The sequence below is a fragment of the Papio anubis genome, chromosome 5 (assembly GCF_008728515.1).
Source record: "Papio anubis isolate 15944 chromosome 5, Panubis1.0, whole genome shotgun sequence".
Classification (NCBI taxonomy): Eukaryota; Metazoa; Chordata; class Mammalia; order Primates; family Cercopithecidae; genus Papio; species Papio anubis.
In genome coordinates, this window is record NC_044980.1 from 134,623,765 (window position 1) to 134,647,643 (window position 23,879).

The 23,879-nt window shown below is 40.3% G+C and overlaps 1 protein-coding gene across 7 annotated transcripts; it reads left to right on the forward strand.

Annotated features, from left to right (window-relative positions):
- Positions 1–1,568: 1,568 nt before the first annotated feature.
- Positions 1,569–23,002, forward strand: RNF14 (ring finger protein 14). Of its 7 annotated transcripts, none has more exons than XM_003900283.4 (9): positions 1,569–1,985; positions 3,527–3,700; positions 6,242–6,411; positions 7,460–7,611; positions 10,968–11,495; positions 12,754–12,982; positions 15,982–16,154; positions 17,415–17,545; positions 20,737–23,002. In XM_003900283.4, the coding sequence occupies exons 3-9, from the start codon at positions 6,258–6,260 to the stop codon at positions 20,792–20,794; spliced, it is 1,425 nt and encodes a 474-aa protein (XP_003900332.1). In that variant the 5' UTR covers positions 1,569–1,985; positions 3,527–3,700; positions 6,242–6,257; the 3' UTR covers positions 20,795–23,002. The 7 variants fall into 7 exon arrangements, with proteins under 7 accessions (XP_003900332.1, XP_009207551.1, XP_003900333.1 ...); XM_003900284.3 differs by having other exon boundaries at positions 1,965–2,052; positions 20,737–22,200; XM_009209285.2 differs by lacking the exon at positions 1,569–1,985 and adding an exon at positions 2,066–2,482 and having other exon boundaries at positions 20,737–21,432.
- Positions 23,003–23,879: the final 877 nt, after the last annotated feature.

Genomic DNA, 23,879 nt, shown 5'->3' on the forward strand with positions numbered 1-23,879 from the left:
GCACTTAAAAATTAAGATGGTGAATTTTATGTTATATGTATTTTGTGATACATTTTTTTTTGAGACGAAGTCTTGCTCTATTTGAAAAATTGTCTTTTTGTTATTGAGTTGCAGGAGTTATTTATATATTTTGGATAAGTAGACCTTTGTCAGATATATACGATTTGCAAATATTTTATTCTATTATGTGGGTTGTCTTTTCATTTTCTTGATAGTGTCCTTTTGTTACAGGAAAGAGGTCCCAATCCAGACCCCAAGAGAGGGTTCTTGGATCTCACACAAGAAAGAATTCAGGGCGAGTCCGTAAAGTGAAAGCAAGTTTATGAAGAAAGTAAAGGAATGAAAGAATGGCTACCCCATAGACAGAGCAGTGCCAAGGGCTGCTGGTTGCCCATTTTTATGGTTATTTCTTCATGATATGCTAAACAAGTGGTGGATTATTCATGCCTCCCCTTTTTAGACGATATAGGGTAACTTACTGACGTTGCCATGGCATTCGTAAACTGTCATGGCACTGGTGGGAGTGTAGCAGTGAGGACAACCAGAGTTCACTCTCGTGGCCATCTTGGTTTTGGTGGGTTTTAGCCCACATCTTTACGGCAAGCTGTTTTATCAGTAAGATCTTTATAACCTGTATCTTGTGCTAATCTCCTATCTCATCCTGTGACTTGGAATGCCTAACTGTCTAAGAATGTAGCCCAGTAGGTTGCTCAGCCTTATTTTACCCAGCCCCTACTCCAGATGAAGTTGCTCTGGTTCGAATGCCTCTGACATTTTGAAGTACAAAAGTTTTTAGCTTTGGTGAATGCAATTTATGTGTTTTTTTCCTTTGTTGCTTGTGCCTTTAGTTTCATGTCTAAGAAACTATTACCTAATTCAAGTTCACAAAGATTTACTCCTACATTTTCTTCTAAGGGTTTTTTGGTTTTTTTTTTTTTTTTTGAGAGGGAGTCTCGCTCTGTCGCCCAGGCTGGAGTGCAGTGGCGCAATCTCGGTTCACTGCAAGCTCCGCCTCCCGGGTTCATGCCGTTCTCCTGCCTCAGCCTCCCGAGTAGCTGGGACTACAGGCACCCACCACCACGACCTGCTAATCTTTTGTATTTTTGGTAGAGACGGGGCTTCACCATGTTGGTCAGGCTGGTCTCTATCACCTGACCTCATGATCCGCCCTCCTTGGCCTCCCAAAGTGCTGAGATTACAGGCGTGAGCCACTGTGCCTGGCCTTCTAAAGATTTTATAGTTTTAGTTCTTACATTTAGGTCGTTGATCCATATTTAGTTAATTTTTGCATATGGTGTGAGGTAGGAAGCATATAATTTTAATTTCTGCTTAGCCTGACGATAATCATGTGACCCTTTGTAAGTTTTTGCACCTAAGTCTCAATTTCCTTATTTGTAAAGTGAGAATAACAAATGGTAGCTAAATCATAAGGTTACAGTGAAGATAGAAAATTTACGTAGAGCATTTATCACAGTGCTTGAAGCATCCTAACTGCTCAATAAATGCGGTCGGTGTTGCAGTTACAACATGAGCGATGAATGCGTGCTTCTGCAGTGGAGCTCCAGAAAGACGGGCAGCATTTCTGAGAAGGTAAACGGGAGGAAGCAGGCTAGCTTAGTCCACTTAGAGAAGCAGGTCTGGGATTGTTGTGAGAGTCTCTGCCCTAGGTAGACCACTGCCTCGTGATCACCTCTAGGGATTGGTAAAAATTGGAAATCTCGGGCCCCATCAGAACTACTGAAAACAGCCTCCTGTGAGCACTGGGCTCGCAGTGGTTGGAGTGACGGCTGTCGCGCCGGCAGCGCCGCCTTGGGCCTGCCGGAGGCGCCCGAGAGACAGGGGCGACCACGGCGGCTGCGCAGAGTCCTCTCTAGGCCGACTGCCCCACCAGCGGGATCCGCTTGGCTCAGCTGACAGCTCCCGAGAACGGAAGAGGCGGTGCGCCGGTTGAGCAGGGAATTGCTAGGCCTGGTCGGCTGGCGGCGGTGAGTGGGCCCCGGGCAAGGGCGGAGGGCGGAACTTTGGAGCTTGGCACTGCCGGGTGGCCGGAAGGTACGGTGGGGACAGCTCTCTGGGCGCGCGAGGCAGAAAAGGGGACCGGGCCAGGACTGTACAGTGGACCTCAGTCGCTCAAACCCGGGACCGGGCGTCCGCAGCCCAGCTGGCCGGGACTCCCTTCCGGACGCTCCTGAGGAGGAAGAGAAAGGTGTGGGCCCTGCTTCTTTGGGAGGCCCCAGGCTGGCCAGCAGCTCACACGCCCGGATAGCGCCCTCTGATCCCAGCGCTGGGGCAGATAGCTAGCCTTGGACTTGCCCCTGTTTTGGGGTAGTCGCCCAAACGACTCCGCACGCCGGGTGGCGAGCTGAACCCAGACCAGGACACCCGAAGACCAAATGGATAGAATGAGAAGGAAATGGGGGTAGCAACCATAATTGAGGTACTGGATTCCAAGTGACAGCTTCACAAGCTGAAATGTAGTAGGGTAGGTCATGAGGAACTGTTGAAACACTGCTTGGAGTAGAAGTTGCTAGCCCTGACTGCATATTGGAATCACCTGGAGAACTTGGACAACTACTGAGGCCTGAATTAATTGTTCTGGGTGTGGCCTGGGTATTGAGATTTTAAAAAACAGCTCCTTAGAAGATTCTAATGTGCAGTCAGATGGAGAACACTAACCTAAAACCATAAACTGCATAAATGAATCTCTCATCCCATTTGCAAATGTTTTAACAGGAAGAAACAAAAAGCTTAATTAGCACCATATATTCCCACCTAGTAAAATTGTTTAAGATTAAATAAGACAATGTGAAAGGACCTAATACTGTACGTAGTAGGTGCTCAATAAATGTAAATTGATTCTGAATCTCATTCTTATTGGGGAGTTACACATCCGAGAATCTGTAACTTTTTAATTATGGTTTTGCATATGGTATTTTTGCATATAATTTTAGGGTGTTGATAGGATTCTCCATAACCCATCTGAGACCATACTCCCTTTTCCCCTCACCCCAGTGAAGAAGCCTAGCTCTAAAGCGTTTAGAATAAAACTTAAAAGTTTCTATTTGTGTATTCTTGTTTTGTTTAAGTATTTTTCTGTTATCAAAATTAACCATGAGTGCCACTGGTGGTATTAATTCATGAACAAGAGAGGAAAAACTGGAGGGGGATGGCAAATGAAGGAATACAAAAAGCAGAAGAGGAAAGGAGAAAAAACAAAACAAGAAACTGAAGAGGCTGTTTGTTATGGGGCATGGTGTCCTGTCCTCTCATATGACCTTGGTGTTCCTCCTTACCTCCTCCCATGGCTGAGGGCAGACAGATAAAAAGTCCTCAGTCATTGCTGGGCACATGCAAATACTCCTTTAACCACATGGCTCAGTCAGTCTGCCCTAGGAGAGTAACATGCACCTGTAGATTAGGATTGGCTGTATGTTAGGATATGTTTGACTTAAGTGGTGATCATGGAAATTCAGAATTTTAATTTGGAGAGGGTCCTAACACCATCTTTTGTATTTCTTTTCTGCAGATGGCAGGATTTTCATAGTATATGTAGTATGAGTTCCACATCTTGGCCTCTTATCCAGCTTCAGCAGTCTCAGCTCCACCAGTTAGAGAATAAATGGGATTTGCACGAACTCCACTCTGAGCTGAAATACAGACTGTGGTGTTAATATCCTTTTCTTCTGGTTGTTATTAACAGGTACTAACTGACCTCAAGTAGAACATGTAATTGTGTCTTTTAGGGAGGCAACTTAAGCAGAGCCATGAACTAACGTCTCCTAGAAAAAGTGGTTTTTGAAATGAAATCATTTTAAATTTCACAGTATGACCTTTTAGAATGTAAAAAAATCCTAACTTTTTAATTATGTACATTTTAATTAAAAATATTTTAGTTGTGAGGGAGGATATTTGCAAATGCAATTGTTGTTCAGTATTTTAATTGACAGAATGGTAGTTTTGTTTTATTAAAATGATTTTTGTAAATTCTCATTGCTTATTTTTTCCACATTTAAATTATCTGAAATTGCTGTACCTTTCAGTTGACGCTATTTTAAAAAACATTGATTCATACTTTCTTTATTTTTATTTATTTATTTTTTTTTTTGAGACGGAGTCTCACTCTGTAGCCCAGGCTAGAGTGCAGTGGCCGGATCTCAGCTCACTACAAGCTCCGCCTCCCAGGTTCACACTGTTCTCCTGCCTCAGCCTCCCGAGTAGCTGGGACTACAGGCGCCCGCCACCTCGCCTGGCTAGTTTTTTTTGTATTTTTTAGTAGAAACGGGGTTTCACCGTGTTAGCCAGGATGGTCTCGATCTCCTGACCTCGTGATCCACCCGTCTTGGCCTCCCAAAGTGCTGGGATTACAGGCTTGAGCCACCGCGCCCGGCCCCCATACTTTATTTTTTGAGACAAGGTCTTGCTCTGTCACCCAGGCTGGAGTGCAGTGTTGCAGACATGGCTCACTGCAGCCTCAGCATCCAAGGCTCAAGCGATCCTCCTACCACAGTCTCCTAAGTAGCTGGGACTACAAGCACACACCACCATACCTGGCTAATTTTTTATAGAGACAGGATCTTGTATGTTGCCATGGCTGATCTCAAACTGCTGGCCTCAAGCGATCCTCCTGCCTTGGCCTCTCAAAGTGCTGGGATTACAGGCATGAACCTCCACACCCAGCCAGTTCATACTTCAATAGTAGCTAATTTCTTTCTTTCTTTCTCTTTCTTTTTCTTTCTTCCCTCCCTCCCTCCCTCCCTCCCTCCATCCCTCCCTCCATCCCTTCCTTCCTTCCTTCCTGTCTCTGTCACCCAGGCTGGAATGCAGTGGCGCAGTCTCAGCTCACTGCAGCCTCCGCCTGCTGAGTTCTAGTGATTCTCAGTTCTCGTGCCTCAGCTACCAAGTGGTTGGGAATGCGTGCACCACCACGCCCAGCTAATTTTTGTATTTTTAGTAGAGATGGAGTTTTGCTGTGTTGGCCAGGCTAGTCTTGAACTCCTGGCCTCAAGTGATCTGCCTGCCTTGCTCTCCCAAAGTGCTGGGATTAAACGCTTGAGCCACTGTGCCTGGGCCTTGCAGCTAAATTCTTAGTATTACCTAAAATAATGGTAAATCTTTCTTAAAATTATTATCTTTTAAATATTCTTAAGTCATAATGGTAAATCTTAAAATTGATGACTGCTTGGATTTGACAAAATCTATTATTTCAAAAATTTAATATTGTTTTGCTGCTTGCTCAGTTATCTAATTTTCTTGTATAGTATCTATGCCTGTAACATCCTCAAGCACAGTTTTCTCAACTGGAAGCAATTTTGCCTCCAACCCCCATCCTGTCCCAGGACTTTCGGTGCTACTTGGAGATTTTTTTTTTTTTTTTTTTTTTGAGACAGGGTCTCACTTTGTCACCCAGGCTGGAGTACAGTGGTGCTATCATGGCTCACTGCAGCCTTGACCTCCCAGGGGTGATTTGCCTGCCTCGGCCTACCAAAGTGTTGGGATTACAGGCGTGAGCCACTGCACCTGGCAAATTAACTTATTTTAAGAAAGCAGTGTAATACACTTTGACTACTTTTGCGAGCCAGGCACTTTGCTAGGTTCAGTGGACAAGTCAAAGTAAACTTGTGATTTGTCCTTTTCAAAGAAAATTTTCAAATTGTGCTTTCTTCCCTCTAATTCAATCATAAAATATCTAACTGATAAGGTCAGAAATTAGAAGTACCACAACCATCCTTTTTGAAAAAGACTGTTAATATTACAAAACGAATGGAATGCCAGATATGGCTGTCATTTTTGGTTTGGGAGAAAAGTGAGAATATCGAGTAATTCTTTGCAGTTATTGGTGAGGAACTTTTTTTAAAGTGCCATTAAATTTTTCCCACCTCTGTGCATTTTCTTTTCTTTTTTTTTTTTTTTTTTTGAGATGGAGTTTCATTCTTGTCACCCAGGCTGGAGTACAGTGGTACTATGTTGGCTCACTGCAGTCTCCACCTCCCGGTTCAAGCCATTCTCCTGCCTCAGCCTCCCAAGCAGCTGGGATTACAGGCACCTGCCACCATGCCCGGCTAAGTTTTGTATTTTTAGTAGAGATGGGGGGTCGCCACGTTGGCCAGGCTAGTCTCGAACTCCTGACCTCAGGTGATCTGCCCGCCTTGGCCTCCCAAAGTGTTGGGATTACAGGCGTGAGCCACTGTACCTGGCCACCCTCTGTGCATTTTCTGTTCTTAACTGATTTTAATGTTTTCAGGTCCTCAGAAAATTAAATGTCGTCAGAAGACCGAGAAGCTCAGGAGGATGAATTGCTGGCCCTGGCAAGTATTTACGATGGAGATGAATTTAGAAAAGCAGAGTCTGTCCAAGGTGGAGAAACCAGGATCTATTTGGATTTGCCACAGAATTTCAAGATATTTGTGAGCGGTTAGTTAATAATATTTTCTTAAACAGATTTTTCTAAATATTATTCTTTATTTCTTAGTGTACCTTAAACTATTTGTCATTTCGTGTTTATAGGCATTAGTGATAGGTGGTAGTATTACAGATTTAATGCATATTTCTGTTTTAAATGAAAATTGCAATGAGGGGCAAACAGTTTTCAATTTGATTCTACCTTTTTGATCACTGAAGAGGGATATTATCCTGCGTATTTCATATATCCTAGTCTGCTGACTAGCAGTTTATCAGCCATGAGTCATTGGCTATTACATAGTGATAATCAAAGAGAAAATTAATGTATGTGAAAACACTTAGAAATTTTCAAGTACAGTGGTGGTTGCTAATACTATTTGGTTTCCAGAATCATTTCAACTGCTATAAACATATGACACATGCTGTTACTCTGTGACCTTTTGCTTCAGAAAAAACAATACTGCTGGTTTTGATACAGACATTTACAGAAGACCTTGATGCACACTTTCTCAAAATGTTTCTACTATAAAGGGATTGAGTAAGGAACGTAAGTGTGGTAATTTAAATGCAGCTTTGGTTGTGAGAGTGTTGTATGCTATATCATATCCTCAAACCTGAGATCATTGTGTTGGCACAAATTTTCCCAACTGATTCATGGATAGTTGGGACATCCTGGTCTAAGTAGGTCATGTTGTTTAATGGAAATGAACATCCTTTCTCTAGATCATGTCTTTAATCATCTACTATAAACCAAACCACAACAAATCAAACATTGTGTGTTCCTTGGTCATTAGTGTTAGGAATTGTACCCAGAATTGTATACAAGAATAAGTTGTAGTATTTTCATTATACATTTCATGGTGCTGAGTAGATTTTTCAAGGGCTTACAAGATTTTTTTTAAGGTGGTGGCTACCAAGTTAAAATTAGGAAATAGAAAGTGCTTTGGGGGAGGGTTTTTCCCCCAACTAAAGCATTAAGTCTTTCTTGAGCGCTGCTCAACAGTAATGGACACTCAAGTGTTGACCAACTGATCCTTTCTAATCTTTGTTTTTGGTTCAGGCAATTCAAATGAGTGTCTCCAGAATAGTGGCTTTGAATACACCATTTGCTTTCTGCCTCCACTTGTGCTGAACTTTGAACTGCCACCAGATTATCCATCCTCTTCCCCACCTTCATTCACACTTAGTGGCAAATGGCTGTCACCAACTCAGGTTAGACTTGAAACTTAATTTTTCCTATCCATTTTTAGAAACTTAAAAATCATCTTTAATTGAAGACTATCTTAATGATCTTGAATTCAGTGCATGAAAAACAAATGGCTTTGGTTTTGTAATTTTTTTCCCTTGCCTTGGTGAATCCTGATGTTAAGAAATTGAAAATGTTTGGTGTTTTAAAAAGGAATGGCAGTAATTGAAACAATCATGAATTGTAGTAGGAGTAATTTTTAAGCAAGTATATTATTTCTTTTCTTGTTTTGCTATTTTCCTGTTTGATCTGTATTATAATGGAGACTATGAGGTTTTCCTCATTTTCCTTAGATATTGATACTACTTTTTTCTCAGTTTCTTATCCATTCCTTAAATGAAAGATTCCATTGTAATTAGGACTAAAAATTGAGCTAATGTAGTTATAATAAGCAAATTTTCTGAGTAAATACAATAACTGATTTTCTTTGTAAAATCTGTATTAATAACAAATAACAGTCAACTGGTATCACATAGACATAAATGCATACAAGTAGAAATGTGTATAGTTCCTGTAGATACCTCAGTAAAGCTTGAGGCCTTATGTTAAGAGCCTCATGTCCTCTGGGTTATATATACTTTTCTAGTAACAACCTCAACTCTTGATTGAGAAATAAATATGACTTGAAGCTAAATATAAATAATAGAAAGCATTATAGGATAGATAATGAATCAGTAGCAGCTGCTTTTCTAGAAGTCATAATGAAGATTGATAGACTGATGCGTATTAAGACAAAAGCTCAGCCTATGCAACATGGCGAAACCCAATTTCTACAAAAAATACAAAAATTAGCCAAGTGTGGTGGTGCATCCCTGTAGTCCCAGCTACTTGGGAGGCTGAGGTGGGAGGATCACTTGAGCCTGGGTGGCAAAGATTGCAGTGAGCTGAGATTGACCCACTGCACTCCAGCCTGGGTGACAGAGAGAGACCCTGTCTCAGAAAAGAAAAAAGACAAAAGCTGTCAGAATTGCTGACCTCAAGCAATAGCTCATTAGTTTTTATCTTTGGATCATACAGTTTTCATTCCCCCATCCACCAATCTAATCTTTTAATTGAGAGTACTTTTGCAAACTTGAGCTTATGGCTTAAAAGCAAAATTAAACCTTAAAAAGGATAATATAGAGAATAAAAAGGCGTATTACTTTACATTCTAATATCTGTGCCAGAGGCAACAGTTGCAAGACAGTTGATTTGTTCAGGAATATCAAGACTGTTTGGCATTTAGGCCACTGATAGTTGGCTGAATTATTTAGATCTTCATAGTCCTATTTCAGCAGAGAGCTTTTCATACTTTACATCCATGCATGTGCGTGCATGCACACACATACACGCACACACGCACAAAACAGGGACAGATTAACTGGATGTGTGGTTGCGGTTTCAGATTCCAGCTAACCAGCATCTACTTTATGCTGGATTTGGGGGTGGGGGTGTGTGCTGGGGAAGAGAGTTGTTCTATGTGTTGCAGCTAAAATTACAGAATTCTTTATCAAATAAATGTTTATGCATATAATTAACATTTTAATTAGTCTCTTATATTCCTTCTTGGTTCAGTTCTTGTTTGTTGCTGTACCCTGATTCCTTGGCATTATGACTCTCACCTGTTAATAGTGAATTTGACACATAGAGCTGTCATTCCCTGAATTGGGGTGGATAGACAGAAGTGGTTTTAGTTTTCTAAAACCTTGTTCCTTATTCCTCCCCAAATATACTTACACAGTCTCTTGCTCTTTTCCCTGAATTCCCATCCCCCTTCCATTTACATGCATTCCAGCTGCCTTTCTCTCTCTCTCTCTGTCTCTCTCTCTCTTTTTTTTTGTTTTTTTTTTCTGAGATGGAGTCTTGCTCTGTCGCCCAGGCTGGAACACAGGGGCGCAATCTCAACTCACTGCAACCTCTGCCTAGTGGGTTCAAGTGGTTGTCCTGCCTCAGCCTCCCAAATAGCTGGAAATACAGGCGCCCACCACCACACCCTGCTAATTTTTTGTATTTTTTAGTAGAGACAGGGTTTCACCACGTTGGCTAAGCTGGTTATGAACCCCTGACCTCAGGTGATCCACCCGCCTCGGCCTCCCAGAGTTCTGGGATTACAGGCATGAGCCACCACGCCCGGCCCCAGCTGCCTCTCTTGAGAAGGGACTGGAGAAGAAAAGAGGTTGGAGAATGGCTTCTTCATAGGACTTGGTAGTTCACACAGCACTCAGAGCTTCCCTTTTAGTATTTATCACATTTTACGGATTTTAGCAGATTTCTCAAAAGCATGGTTGATTTATAAGGATATTTATGTAAATGTGAAAAATTATTAGTTGTTCAATCTTAACTCATCAATAAGTATTTAAGGTAGTACCTGTGCAGGGTTTAGTCAGTGGCACTACACAGAGCATAAGAAACAGAAAATCTGGTCCCTTTTCATTTGTCATTTAAATTTACAAAATTTGTTTGCCATCTGGAAGGCCTATTTTTGGATGTTTACCTAAAAAAGAAAAGCTGCTTATAATTCCTGTGCTCTAGTTACAAATATTTTATATTTCTAATGGAAAATCCTCTTATATTTGCCTTTCAAATTGAACAGACCATTTTTAAAGAGGAAAATTCCAAATAATTTAACTTTGGTTGCTTAGCTTAGGAAGTGTAAGCTTTCTGTATGGCTGCCAAACCTTGCTGAGGGCTTGTGATTAGGACTAGGGTCAATGTCAGTCAACTTCCCTCCATTAACCAGGATCTGATATAAGCCCAGATTGCTTAGTTAAAAGCAGCTTGTAAATCTCAATAAGGACTCTGAGGTTGAATTCTGTGAGTGATTGTTTCAGATGAGTTGACATTTTGATAAAACTGAAAGAATTAATTTTAAAACTTGAGTAGTATTTTTAAACAATTCTTTTTCCAACCATTATTCTAGGATACCAACAGGGCTAGGACTCCTAAAGGAAGAAAAATAGTTTAGTTTTAGAACTAGATCTCTTTCTCCTACATGAGATATATGGCAGTACTAAAAGATTAAAGAACAGAAAAAAGTCTTCCATTTCAGTGGCTAAAATGTACAGCTATTTCTCTACCTTGTGGAGTCTTGCTATTTCTCTTGTTCTCATGGTACTTCTTGCTTCTGACTTTGTGTTCTACTTTGGCTCATGTGCTGAATAGTTTAAGAAGTGCTCCAGTAAGAATGTTTATACTGTTTTGTAGCAGAGTGTATCACAGCAGTAAAAAATAGTGTTAGAATAAGGCCCTAACTTGCAAGTGGAAAAGATTTCTCGGGAAACCAGGAGTTGGCTGCAGCATCATTTTTCCGAACTCACCAACATCTTCATGTGTTTTCTCCTAGCTATCTGCTCTATGCAAGCACTTAGACAACCTATGGGAAGAACACCGTGGCAGTGTGGTCCTGTTTGCCTGGATGCAATTTCTTAAGGAAGAGACCCTAGCATACTTGAATATTGTCTCTCCTTTTGAGCTCAAGATTGGTTCTCAGAAAAAAGTGCAGAGAAGGACAGCTCAAGCCTCTCCCAACACAGAGCTAGATTTTGGAGGAGCTGCTGGATCTGATGTAGACCAAGAGGAAATTGTGGATGAGAGAGCTGTACAGGATGTGGAATCATTGTCAAATCTGATCCAGGAAATCTTGGACTTTGATCAAGCTCAGCAGATAAAATGCTTTAATAGTAAATTGTTCCTGTGCAATATCTGTTTCTGTGAGAAGCTGGGTAGTGAATGCATGTACTTCTTGGAGTGCAGGCATGTGTACTGCAAAGCCTGTCTGAAGGACTACTTTGAAATCCAGATCAGAGATGGCCAGGTTCAGTGCCTCAACTGTCCAGAACCAAAGTGCCCTTCGGTGGCCACTCCTGGTCAGGTAACTGTTTACCCTGCTGATGGTTGCCTCCTAATTCTCTTCCATAAATGGAGATATCATCTCAAGAACTTCCTTGATAGGGCTCATGGGGCAGTCTGAGGCCTTGGAGCCAGCCCACAAGTTGTTTTGCTGTATCCATTAAGAATGCTATGGTCTTAGTCTACTGCTTAAGCAAATGGAATGCTTCCTTTGGCCTTGCAATGGGCAAGGATGAGTGTTAGTTATTAAGTAATTGTGATAATTTACTTTGTATATCTGCTAGGATCCCATAAACCTTGGGGAATCACTAGCTTATCCTTGTGTGAGGTTGGGATCTGAAGGGGATATCTCTTGGAATGATTAACCAACTTTTATAGACTTCAGCATAAGTACAGCCTACTTAGGTTTTGTTGTTGTTGTTGTTGTTGTTGTTGTTTTGTTTGAGATGGAGTCTTGCTGTGTCACCCAGGCTGGAGTGCAGGGGCACGATCTCAGCTCACGGCAGCCTCTGCCTCCCGGGTTCAAGTGATTTCCTGCCTCCGCCTCCCAAGTAGCTGGAATGGTTAATTTTTTTGGTATTTTTAGTAGAGACAGGGTTTCACCATGTTGGGCAGGCTGGTCTTGAACTCCTGACCTCAAGTGATCCTCCCACTTCGGTCTCCCAAAGTGTTGGGATTACAGGTGTGAGCCACTGCGCCCAGCCAGTTTTTTGTTTTCTTATTAAAGCATAATTTTACTTAAAATAAACTACACATTTAAAGCATACAAGGCTAGCATGGTAGCTTATACCTATAATCCCAGCACTTTGGGAGGCCAAGATAGGAGGATCACTTGAGGCTAGGGGTTTAAAACCAGCCTGTGCAAAATAGCATGACTCCATGTCTGGAAAAAAAAAAAATCAGTCAGGCATGATAGCAAGTGCCTGTTGTCCTAGCTACTAGGGAAGCTGAGGCGGAGAATCACTTGAGCCCAGGAGTTCAAGGCTGCAGTGAGCTGTGATTGCACCACTGCACTCCAGTCTGGACGACAGAGTAAGACCCTATCTCTAAAGAAATAAAACTAAAATATAAAATGAATTGTACACTTTGCTTAGTTTTAACAAATATGTAGACCCCTATAATTGCCATCTGAGTCAAAATATACTTGGTTTGATTTTAAAGTGAAAGAGAGATTTTAATTTATGTGCCCATCTGGTTTACACTAGCATGCTAAGAATCTCCTCAGGTTCAGAACTGGTTGTGGAATCATCAAACCTATGGTGTTTTGTATTTCCCTCCAGGTCAAAGAGCTAGTGGAAGCAGAGTTATTTGCCCGTTATGACCGCCTTCTCCTCCAGTCCACCTTGGACCTGATGGCAGATGTAGTGTACTGCCCCCGGCCATGCTGCCAGCTGCCTGTGATGCAGGAGCCTGGCTGCACCATGGGTATCTGCTCCAGCTGCAATTTTGCCTTCTGTACTTTGTGCAGGTTGACCTACCATGGGGTCTCTCCATGTAAGGTGACTGCAGGTATGTTTTAACTGTGAACCCAAATCCTCTATCCCCAATCTCTCCCTCACATTTCACTTTCCTACCAGTGCCTTATGACTTCATTCTTCAATTTAGAAGTATTCCTTTAGACGATATTTCTGTGTCAGTGACTATCCCAGGCCCTGGGGCTGTAGTAGTGACCAGAAGAGACAAAATCTCTGCCCTCATGGAACTTACATTCTACTATGGGAGACAGGAAAACAAAATAAGGATATTAGGTGATGGTAAGTGCTGAAGAGGCAGAAGAAATAAAGCAAGGACAGGCTATGAAATGTTCTGAAGGGGAGGGGACTTGGGATTTTAGTTAGGGAAACCAGGGGAGGCCTCACTGGCAAAATGGTTTAAGTAAAGACTTGAAGGAGGTAGGAAAAACCATGCAGATACCAGGGAGGAACATTCCAGGAGAAGAAATGGCATGGCAAATTCTATCTACGAACATGGAATAATGTAGATCCTGGATGGCAAATGCAGGGCATCTAAGCTGCCATTCTTGTCTCCATGGCACATGTGTTTGACCATTTATCAAATGCTTTCTCCTTGAGCCCAGAGAGGCCTCAGAAACTTCCTCAACATGGCACTTCGGACAACTACCCTCTGATAAAGTAGACACAGGAGTGAAATATGTTTGCCATTTCCAGTCTAGATAAGGAATCATAAATCAGGCCCTTAATGTCGATTTAACTGGACTTTGGTGGCTTAGTCTTTCTCAGACTAACAGTGATAATGATAACAGCTACTTCACAAAATTGCAGCTCGAGCAGACAACAATAATTTCACCGGGTTATTCTAAGGATGAAGGGAACTAATATTGTGCTATTCAAAATTGTTATATTTGTTACAGTGGTCTATAATGAGATATAGAAGTTGAGAGGGTTAGAAACTTTTATAGTGATTTCACATAATTTTATGTCAGTCAAACCTAATAAAAATTTAGACTTTTTTTCATTTTTCTAATAAATTGTTAGCTGACTGGTGGTGCACACTTGTAGTTGTAGCTATTCAGAAGGCTACAGCAGGAGAATCTTTTGAGCCTCGGTTAAGACTAGTTTGGGCAACATAGTGAGACTCTGCCTTTAAAAAAATTAAATCAAGCAAACCTGATTATATCTTATAAAAGTGTTGATCCTTGACATATTAGAGAAAAAAACTAGGCCTTTACCATAAATAGTTTGAGAAACAGTGAGCTAATCCATGTAAAATGCAGAATGGGGTTGGGCATAGTAGCTCACCTCTGTAATCTTAGCACTTTGGGAGGCCAAGGTAGGTGGATTGCTTGAGTCCAGGAGTTTGACACCATGGCAAAACCCTGTGTCTACAAAAAAATACAAAAACTAACGGGATGTGGTGGTGCACACCTGTAGTCTCAGCCACTCAGGTTGCTCAGGCTGGAGGATTGCTTGACCCCGGGAGGTAGAGGCTGCAGTGAGCCAGATTGCACCACTGCACTCCAGCCTGGGGGACAGAATGGGACCCTATCTCAAAAAAAAAAAAAAAAAGGAAAAAGAAAAATGGTAATTATTAATGCTATTATTATTGTAGTTATTGCTTGCTAATGTTAGCAGACTGTCATTATTTCCAAGAAAGTATCCTGAGAGGAAAGAGTGAGTAGATAATTTCAGTTGCCTCAGGCAGCATCTTGTAGAAGGTAAGGCCAAATGGGATGGAGAAGTTAGCAAAGTATAATATAAGCCTTTACTTTAGACTTCTGTAACCTTTTCATTAAAAGTCGACAGTACATTTCAGGTGTTTCACAGCATTCAGGGATTTAGTAAAATTAGGAATCTCTCCCTCTCTTTGTATGTATATATTATATAAAATATGAAATACCAACAATTTTATTATTTTGAGAAGACTAAAGCGGTATAACCTTTGTCCTTAAGATGCCTAGGAACACAAAAATGCATTGAATGATTAGAGGGATGAGATTTATATTACTTCACTGCTACATTGAAGTAGAGGTGATAGAGCCGTGGGAATGCACTACACAGGAAGAATTCACAGGTGAAAGCAAAGAGTGGAGATAGGATATAGGATTCGGTATCAGAAGATGTCTTTTGCTTTAAAAGGGAGATAGACTTCCAAATAATGTGAGGAAAGTAAACTGATAAACAGAACATTGTTGGGAAAACTCTTTAATTGTGTTGAAAAATTAAGTAATAGAATTGTGAACAAAAGCCTCTTGTCTGCAAGTAAAGCCTTTGGGATTAGTTACCTGTTCCATTTCAGTTAAATGATAGAGCAGTAGAAGCCAAACTGAAGAGTATCAAGGGAAAACTTTTCAGCACCTATAGCAAAGCATAGTACAGGGTGAGACTTGAGTGGTAAGTTTTATTCACTGATTTTTTTTTTTTTAACACAGAATTGAAGAGGTAGTCTTTGCTCTTAAGCCAAAGGTGCCTTTGTATTTGGTAGGCCTCTTCATTATCAAACAGTGAATGGTGCCAACTTAGTGGAAAAATCAATGTCTGTTTCAACCTTTGTATCTTCTAGATAAGTCAGTCTTTAACTGCATACTTCTAGTTGCATAAACATACCAACATTAAGAAATCAAAACAAAGGAAAAAAATAACCTATCTTATTCTACCACTTTTAGCAGATACATCTTTTCTAGTTGGGGGATTCCTTTCCATTCATTATCATCTGTGCACATATAATTTTTACTGGGTTGTAACATAAATATACTTTTTTTCTGGATTCTGTGATGAGTATTTTAATTGGGTTGTAGCGAACGTAATTATGTTTTTAATAATTGAATATTGCGACATTAAATGGTTCTTTCAAACATAATTATTTCCTTAGAAATTTAATTTTTTTGCCACTGTTATATGCATCTCCATGCATATGACTTTGGATTACTTCCTTATGATAAAGTTCTAGGAATAACATTATTGAATAGTCAAAGATTATAGCCATTTTTAATGATTTTTAGTTAGCATTACAAAGTTATATAAAGGTTAATTTTCCATTTCACTTTCTAGAGAAATTAATGGACTTACGAAATGAATACCTGCAAGCAGATGAGGCTAATAAAAGACTTTTGGATCAAAGGTATGGTAAGAGAGTGATTCAGAAGGCACTGGAAGAGATGGAAAGTAAGGAGTGGCTAGAGAAGAACTCAAAGAGCTGCCCATGTTGTGGAACTCCCATAGAGGTAAATGATTTGGGACAGACTTGGAGGCCATCAGACTTGCAAGCATGCTATGATTACCTTAAGAAGCCTTATTAGTAAATTTTATGACTTACAAAACACATGCTGGTATTATTACACCTTCCTTACTTGGAAGGTGGAAATTTCACTACTAAATCTTGTTATCGACCTTAAATGTTTGTAGACTTCCCTTTTCAAAGTCTTTTCTTTGTGTCTTTCTTACAGTGACCATTGTTCTTACATTGTATCCATCTCAAAATTGAATGGGTTGTAAGGAGGGCATACTAGAGCTATGGTCACTTCTTACCTCATCTATGTGATTAAAAAAAATCAAATCTGACCTCTCAGAACTATTTATCCTGGAATGCTGCACACCTGTTTAAGATACACTCAGGAATTAATCTAAGTCAAAATAATTACACAACTCTATTGCTTCTTGACAAAAATCTTAATATGTTTTAAAATCAAAATACATCTTTGCATTTGATTCTATTGTTCTAATCTATTATGTCTGAACTGAACATAGTAGTGATACTCCAGTTAAGGAAACTGGCACTATATATAATCACTTTTTTGTTTTTTTGATACTGAGTCTCTCTCTGTTGCCCAGGCTGGAGTGTGGTAGTGCAATATAGGCTAACTACAATCTCCGCCTCCCAGGTTCAAGGAATTTTCATGCCTCAGCCTCCGGAGTAGCTGGGATTACAGGTGCCAGCCACCACACCTGGCTAATGTTTGTATTTTTAGTAGAGATGGGGTTTTACCATGTTGGCCAGGCTGGTCTCCAACTCCTGACCTCAAAAGACTCACCCACCTTGGCCTCCCAAAGTGCTGGGATTACAGGCATGAGCCACCACACCTGGCCATATAATCACTTTTGACATACCCTAGCCCTATGACAGAGTGGAGGACTTGGTACCAAATCTTTACTTGGATTTATGTAAAAATTAAAAACCCACACGTTACATCCAAGCATTTTAATATTAATCTACATGTTCCAGTTATATGTGTGTGATTTTTATCTACTGCTTATCAGAAGAGATTGTGCCAAGTAACTAGTTGTAGTAACACTAGCTATTTTCTGTATTTTAGTTAGAGTGCAAAATAGAATTACATAGTCATCAGTGTGTTACATTGATATCTCAACCCTGCATAAGAAAAAGGAGAAGACCAGGACAATGTTGTACTGAATCACTTTGGCATGTGCATGTCTCTTCTGCTCTTACAGCCTTGATATTTTTCTCTTTCTATCCTTCCCACCAGAAATTAGATGGATGTAACAAGATGACATGTACTGGCTGTAAGCAATATTTCTGTTGGATTTGCATGGGTTCTCTCTCTAGAGCAAACCCTTACAAACATTTCAATGACCCTGCTTCACCATGTTTTAACCGGTATGTATACACAGAATTCCTTAGGCTCTCCAGCAATTTTTGGTACTTGATTTGCAGACCACACATCCAGTGTTTTATTTAAGTACTTGGACTTATTTAGAGAATTCTCTTACATGTTTTCCCCCATGAAGGAATTTTTATATTATTTTCTCAAAAATGAGCTTTATAATGAGAATATACACTATCTGGAAGTTTTTATAGTGAAAGTTTTCAAACATACAGAAAATTTGAAAGGATAGGACTATGAATAGTAGAATACCTTCCACCCAAATTAACAATTGATAATACTTTGCCATATTTGTTCCCTTAATATTTTTGCTGAACTACATGAAGTTGGAGTTATGATAATGCTTCAACTAAATATTTCCATGTTTCTCCTAAGATAAGGAAATGCTTCTACATCATGACAGTACTTTTAAAAAATTTAATGATAGTGGCATACTGTTATCTAGTAAACAAACATTTGAAACTTCCTAATTATTTCTGAAAATATATTTTAAAGCTATTTGATTGAACCAGAATCTAAACAAGTTCAGTCACTGTATTTGGTTCTATCTCTTTAGTTTCTTAATGCAGAAAAGCTTTGGCCCACCTTTTTTGTGTGTGTGTTTTGTGAACATTCACTTTTTTTTTTTTTTTTTTTTTGAGATGGAGTCTCACTCTGTCGCCCAGGCTGGAGTGCAGTGGTGCAATCTCGGCTCACTGCAAGCTCCGCCACCCAGGTTCATGCCATTCTCCTGCCTTAGCCTCCCGAGTAGCTGGGACTACAGGCACCCGCTACCACGCCTGGCTAAGTTTTTTGTATTTTTAGTAGAGACGGGGTTTCACCGTGTTAGGATGATCTCGATCTCCTGACCTTGTGATCCGCCCGTCTCGGCCTCCCAAAGTGCTGGGATTATAAGCGTGAGCCACCGCACCCTGCTGAACATTCACTTTTTGAAGAGTCCAGGCCAGTTGTCTTATATAACGTCTTACCTTCCAGAGTTTTGTTTGTCCATGGTGTCCTTTACCTAGTTTCTCTATCTTATTTGCTATAAACTGGAAGTTAGGTCTAGACTGAAGTTTGATTAGATTTAGAATAATATTTTTTATGCTGATACTTCATGAGGAGTGATGTGTATTCCGTATTGGATCACTTCAAGAGGTCCATGATGTCCCTCATTAGTGTGGTGCTCAGTTCTACAGTTTGCTTTATTGTAAAGGCAAGTTTTCCATTTTGTTATTAGGAAGTAATCTGTGGGGTGATTCCTTGGCACAATGTGAATATCTTGTTCTCCAAGAGCTCTCCACTTTCAGCATCAGTTGATGATCTTTGTTAAGAGGTGTCTGTTAAGTAAACACATTGGTATTGTGAAACTATAAGAGAAATTGAAGAAACAAGCCCTGCCATGAACTGTTGGAAATCTAGTGTTGGAAATTGCATAAATTGTACATAACATAAGGAAAGGAAGACAAATTGACAGCTACAAAACATTCTATAAATGGAGGGTGCAAGGACTGTGAAGATAGAATGGAGTGATGAGCATGTAATAGTAATAATAGTGTCTTGAAAGAGTTCAGTTTAAATTGCCTGACTTCCCCAGTCTTAGCTTATTCCATGTATTGTATACACTGGTGTCTTGAAAGAGTTCAGTTTAAATTGCCTGACTTCCCCAATCTTAGCTTATTCCATCTATTATATACGCTGAGTATCAGTTTTGTGATACCCATCCTCCCTTATTGTTTATCCTTGGTCCTGGAGAGTTTGTCTGGATTCTAACAGGACTGTTTTGTTTGCTTGTTTTAATTTGGAAAGGAGAGCTTTATTTCTCATAAAGAGTTGAAGCCGGCAAGGTGGCCGTTCTGACAGGTTGGGAAGCATAGCCTTCAGCCGGAAGCTGAAAACAGACACTTTAAGGGTGGGAAGAGGAAGACAGGGATTTATGCTCTACAAGATAGCCAGATACACATATTCAGTAAGCTATAGGAGGAGTCATGAATATTTATGAAAGGAGAAATATGCTGCATGTGCAGTTGAGCTTCATTACCCTTCAGGGGACCCATGTTCAAAAAATGGCACGATCTCTGGGGGAGGTCTCTGATATCAAAAGGTGAAGCAGAGAATACGAAAACCTTAGTACACATCCTCCATAGACTGGCTAGAACAACTCCATAGTCAGTGGTCCATTGACAGGAAGAAATGCTGGTCGGTTTTTGTGCCAAAACTGCAGAAGGGAGGGGCAGCGTTAGGCGGTTGGTTGATATCAGCAGTGGAGCAAGTCTTCCCAGAGGGTTGGTTTGAACCCTTAGGGAAAGAAAGCCTAATGGTGGTCAATGAGGGAGGAGGGTATGACCAGGTGTGTCTGGCCTCCCATCCCGTCATGGCCGGGAACTGTTTTCAAGGTTTCTTTGGGGTTCCCTTGGCCAGGAGAGGGTCTGTTCAGTTGGTTGTGGGCTTAGGGTATCATTTTTATTTCTCATTTTCCCCCTTTTGACTGAGATTTGCCAGAGGCACCATTGATGGTCAAACTTATTTTGTCCCATATCATTGCTGGAGTGTTGTGGCTAACCTGCCTTGCCTCCATCTAGGCCCTCAGTGGGACCCCTATGGCCAAGGGACTTAAGGCTATAAGACAGCCAATTAAATCTTCTAGGCCAGATGGGAATGGAGCTGGACAGGCACTCATCCACCTTAAACGGGCCGTTCTTTTATTTTTTATTTTTTTGAGATGGAGTCTCGCTCTGTTGCCCAGGCTGGAGTGCAGTGGTGCAATCTCGGCTCACTGCAAGCTCCGCCTCCCGGGTTCACGCCATTCTCCTGCCTCAGCCTCCCATGTAGCTGGGACTACAGGCACCCGCCACCACACCCAGCTAATTTTTTGTATTTTTAGTAGAGTCGGGGTTTCACCGTGTTAGCCAGGATGGTCTCAATCTCCTCACCTCGTGATCCGCCCGTCTCGGCCTCCCAAAGTGCAGGGATTACAGGCGTGAGCCACCGTGCCCAGCCCAAATGGGCCGTTCTTCACCAACTTTAGGGTAGATTGTTCAAAGGGACCCATATTTCAGCCCTCCTCAGTGGAATGATTAAAGGAGAAGAAAAGATATACAAAAATGTTATCATAAGAGTACAGAAAATATTTTTCAGTGAAGGAGAGGCAATTTACATTGTTTCATTCAAGTGTATAGAAAGGTACCTTTTTTAATGCTTCCAGGCTGTTTTATGCTGTGGATGTTGACGACGATATTTGGGAAGATGAGGTTGAAGACTAATTAACTACTGCTCAAGATATGGAAGTGGATTGTTTTTCCCTAATCTTTCGTCAAGTACACAAAGTAACTTTGCGGGATATTTAGGGTACTACTCATTCACTCTTCCTGTGTAGAAGATATGGAAGAACAAAGTTTATATTTTCATGTGGTACTACTGAAGAAGGTGCATTCATACATTTTAAAATGTAAGTTGAGAAAAATAAGCCAAAGGTTCAGAAAATGAAACTACAGAATATTAAATATTATAATGTGATAATGTGCCCAAAGCTCTGAATAGTACAAAATTAAATATTTATTTTCTTCCCCAAGCTTTAGGTAAGGAGAAGAGGGGTCAAGAGTTAAACTTAGAGACCCTTTGTCTCTGAGAAGCATCCCTCTAAGACATTCTGTTGGAGCTCCCTCAGTACTACTATTCCTTACAACTGGAGTGGGTAGAAGCCTTTTGAAAATTATACTGAGAACCTGATCTCATTTACTCCATGTTAATCACATTCCTACCAACCTAAATTTCTGCCAACTCAGTTCTCTTTGGAGGAAGCCCTTTACTCTGTAACTGACTGGATGGTCCAGTGTCATTTTGATCTGCTTTTCAGAATGGAAATTTATAATAATTTAAATATATGTTTTAATACCACAAACACTGTGGGGCACTTGATATTTATTAGTGGTGTATATGATCCACTGGTTGCAGGCCAAATCTAGAATTTAGTGATACTGGCTCAGAAGAATTTAAGTTCTATTCAACTTTCCTAGGAGTTAGAACCTAGATTCAAAATGACTTGTCTTTGCTACTTTTGTTCCACATTCTCTCTCTTTACCTTTGCCCTACCTTCTGTTTGTAAGGACGATTTTAGTATTAATTCCAGGAACACATGTTTTTATTTCCTCTGCTGGAATAGGAGAAAGCTTAATATATTCCCAAGCTGAATGTTCTTGAATTATCTGCATTTACCACTGTATATGCATATAGTGACAGTATAACCTGTCTATACCACGGTAGTTCCAGTCCTAACTTTCTGAATTATTTTTAAAGATCTTCTCTAACAAGCTATGGGAATTTGGCTTCATACTCTTTTTTTTGCAACAGCATTGTTCTGGGTGATAATTTTGAATTGATACCTGTTCTTTTTTTCGGGTTTTGTTGGCTTTTTGAAAAATTGTCTTTTCTTATCATTGGTGGGTGGCTTGGTAGCAAAATAACATTTTTTTGGAAAAGAGGACAGAAAAATTGAACTGCAGCTTGAGAACATATTCTTTTTTTCCTACTTCATCATTGAAAATTGAGGAATCACTTTTAACTGTTTTAGGTGTGTGTGTCCAGAGTGAGCAAGGACTATGTTTTTGGATTGTCAAAGAGGATGCTTAATCTTAAAATAAAAATAAATTTAAAAATCATCTTATAATTAGAACAGAGTTGCTGCTATTTGTTCTGTCACCAAGGCAACTAATCACATTTTATAACTGTTCGGCATATAACATATTCTTAAAGTAAGAAGAAAAAGGTCACAGAATAGCATCTCTTTTACCTGGGCTTATGACTGAGCTTAGGTTTTAGGGCCCATATTTTGTTTAAACCAGATAGTTTCATGGTCTTCGATTCAGGACATTTTGTGTAAAAATTGAGGTTAATTTAAAGAATAAATGAAAGATAAGAAATGGAAATTAAAATGATTTGTTCTATAATATATACCTGAGAAGAGTGATTTCTGTGATCAAAAGGAGTTCAATTCAGATTTATTTAGAAAGAACTACTCAGAAGCTCTGTAGTTCATGAGCTACTTGATATTTTCTAGAGATCATTTTATGTTAAGCTGTTGTACATTGTTGATGATGTCATGGAAGTAGGAAAGAAGCCTTTATAATAGAGTTTTATGAAAGAAATGGGAGCCTTTTTTTCCCATTTATGATATTAAAAACAACACAGGTATTTGGTGTTTAGTTTTAAAAATTTGTTTGGTCACCTTAGTGATTCTTACGTGCAAAGTCTTCATCACTCAATTTTAACAAAGAAAATAGGGCTTACAAAGTTATACTTTTGAAGCATGAGTTATGAGCTAATTTTAAGATGGTATAGTTTTGGTAGAGTACTTTTGTCTCAGTAAAATGAAAGATTTGGGTAACTCCCCAAATGCCCTGTAAAACAAATAGGTTTATGGAAGGTTGCAGTGTCAGCAAAATATATGACAAAATAAAGAGTTTTGTACCTGCGTTAATTTCATGAAAGCCTTTTTTACGAGTGGGTTGAGATTTGCCATAAATTAGTATGAAGCTCATGGGTCTTTTTTCTTTTTGAGACAAGGTCTCACTCTGTCACCCAGGCTGGAGTGCAGTGGTGCGATCATAGCTTACTGCAGCCTTGATCTCCTGGTCTCAAGCAATCCTCCCACCTCAGCCTCCTGAGTAGCTGGGACTACAGGCACATACTACCATAGGCAGCTTTTTTTTTTTTTTTTTTTTTGTAGTAGAAATGAGGTCTTGCTATATAGCCCAGGCTGTGAACTCCTGAGCTCAAGTGATCCTCCTGCCTCAGCCTTCCAAAGTGTTGGGATTACAGGCATGAGCCACAGTGCCTGGCCTCCTGGGTGTTTTTTGGGGAGTTTGAATAGTCAGTGTCTCTTCATTTTTATATAAAAGGTTTGGGTCTAGAGCTGATAAATGAAAATAAGCTATCAAATAATTTATTTATTTATTTATTTGAGATGGAGTCTCATTCTGTTGCCCAGGCTGGAGTGCAGTGTCACGATCTCAGCTCACCTCTATCTCCACCTCCCAGGTTCAAGTGATTCTCCTGCCTCAGCCTCCCAAGTAGCTGGGACTACAGGCGTGCGCCACCATGCCCCGCTATTTTTTTTTGTATTTTTAGTAGAGACGGGGTTTCACCATGTTGGCCAGGCTGGTCTTCAACTCCTGACCTAATGATCCACCCACCTTGGCCTCCCAAAGTGCTGGGGTTACAGGCGTGAACCACCGTGCCTGGCCATAACTTTTTTTTTTTAAATCACAATAGAAGCTCTGTGACATTTTAAGCTTGTGATCAAACTCACTTAAGGGCCTGCCTTTGTCAATTGAGATGCATCTTGTTTCA

Coding starts and splice junctions, on each gene's coding strand:
- RNF14 (XM_003900283.4), top strand. CDS start 6,258: ATGTCGTCAGAAGACCGAGAAGCTCAGGAGGATGAATTGCTGGCCCTG. Junction 6,412..7,459: donor TTTCAAGATATTTGTGAGCG/GTTAGTTAATAA, acceptor TTTTTGGTTCAG/GCAATTCAAATGAGTGTCTC. Junction 11,496..12,753: donor CGGTGGCCACTCCTGGTCAG/GTAACTGTTTAC, acceptor ATTTCCCTCCAG/GTCAAAGAGCTAGTGGAAGC.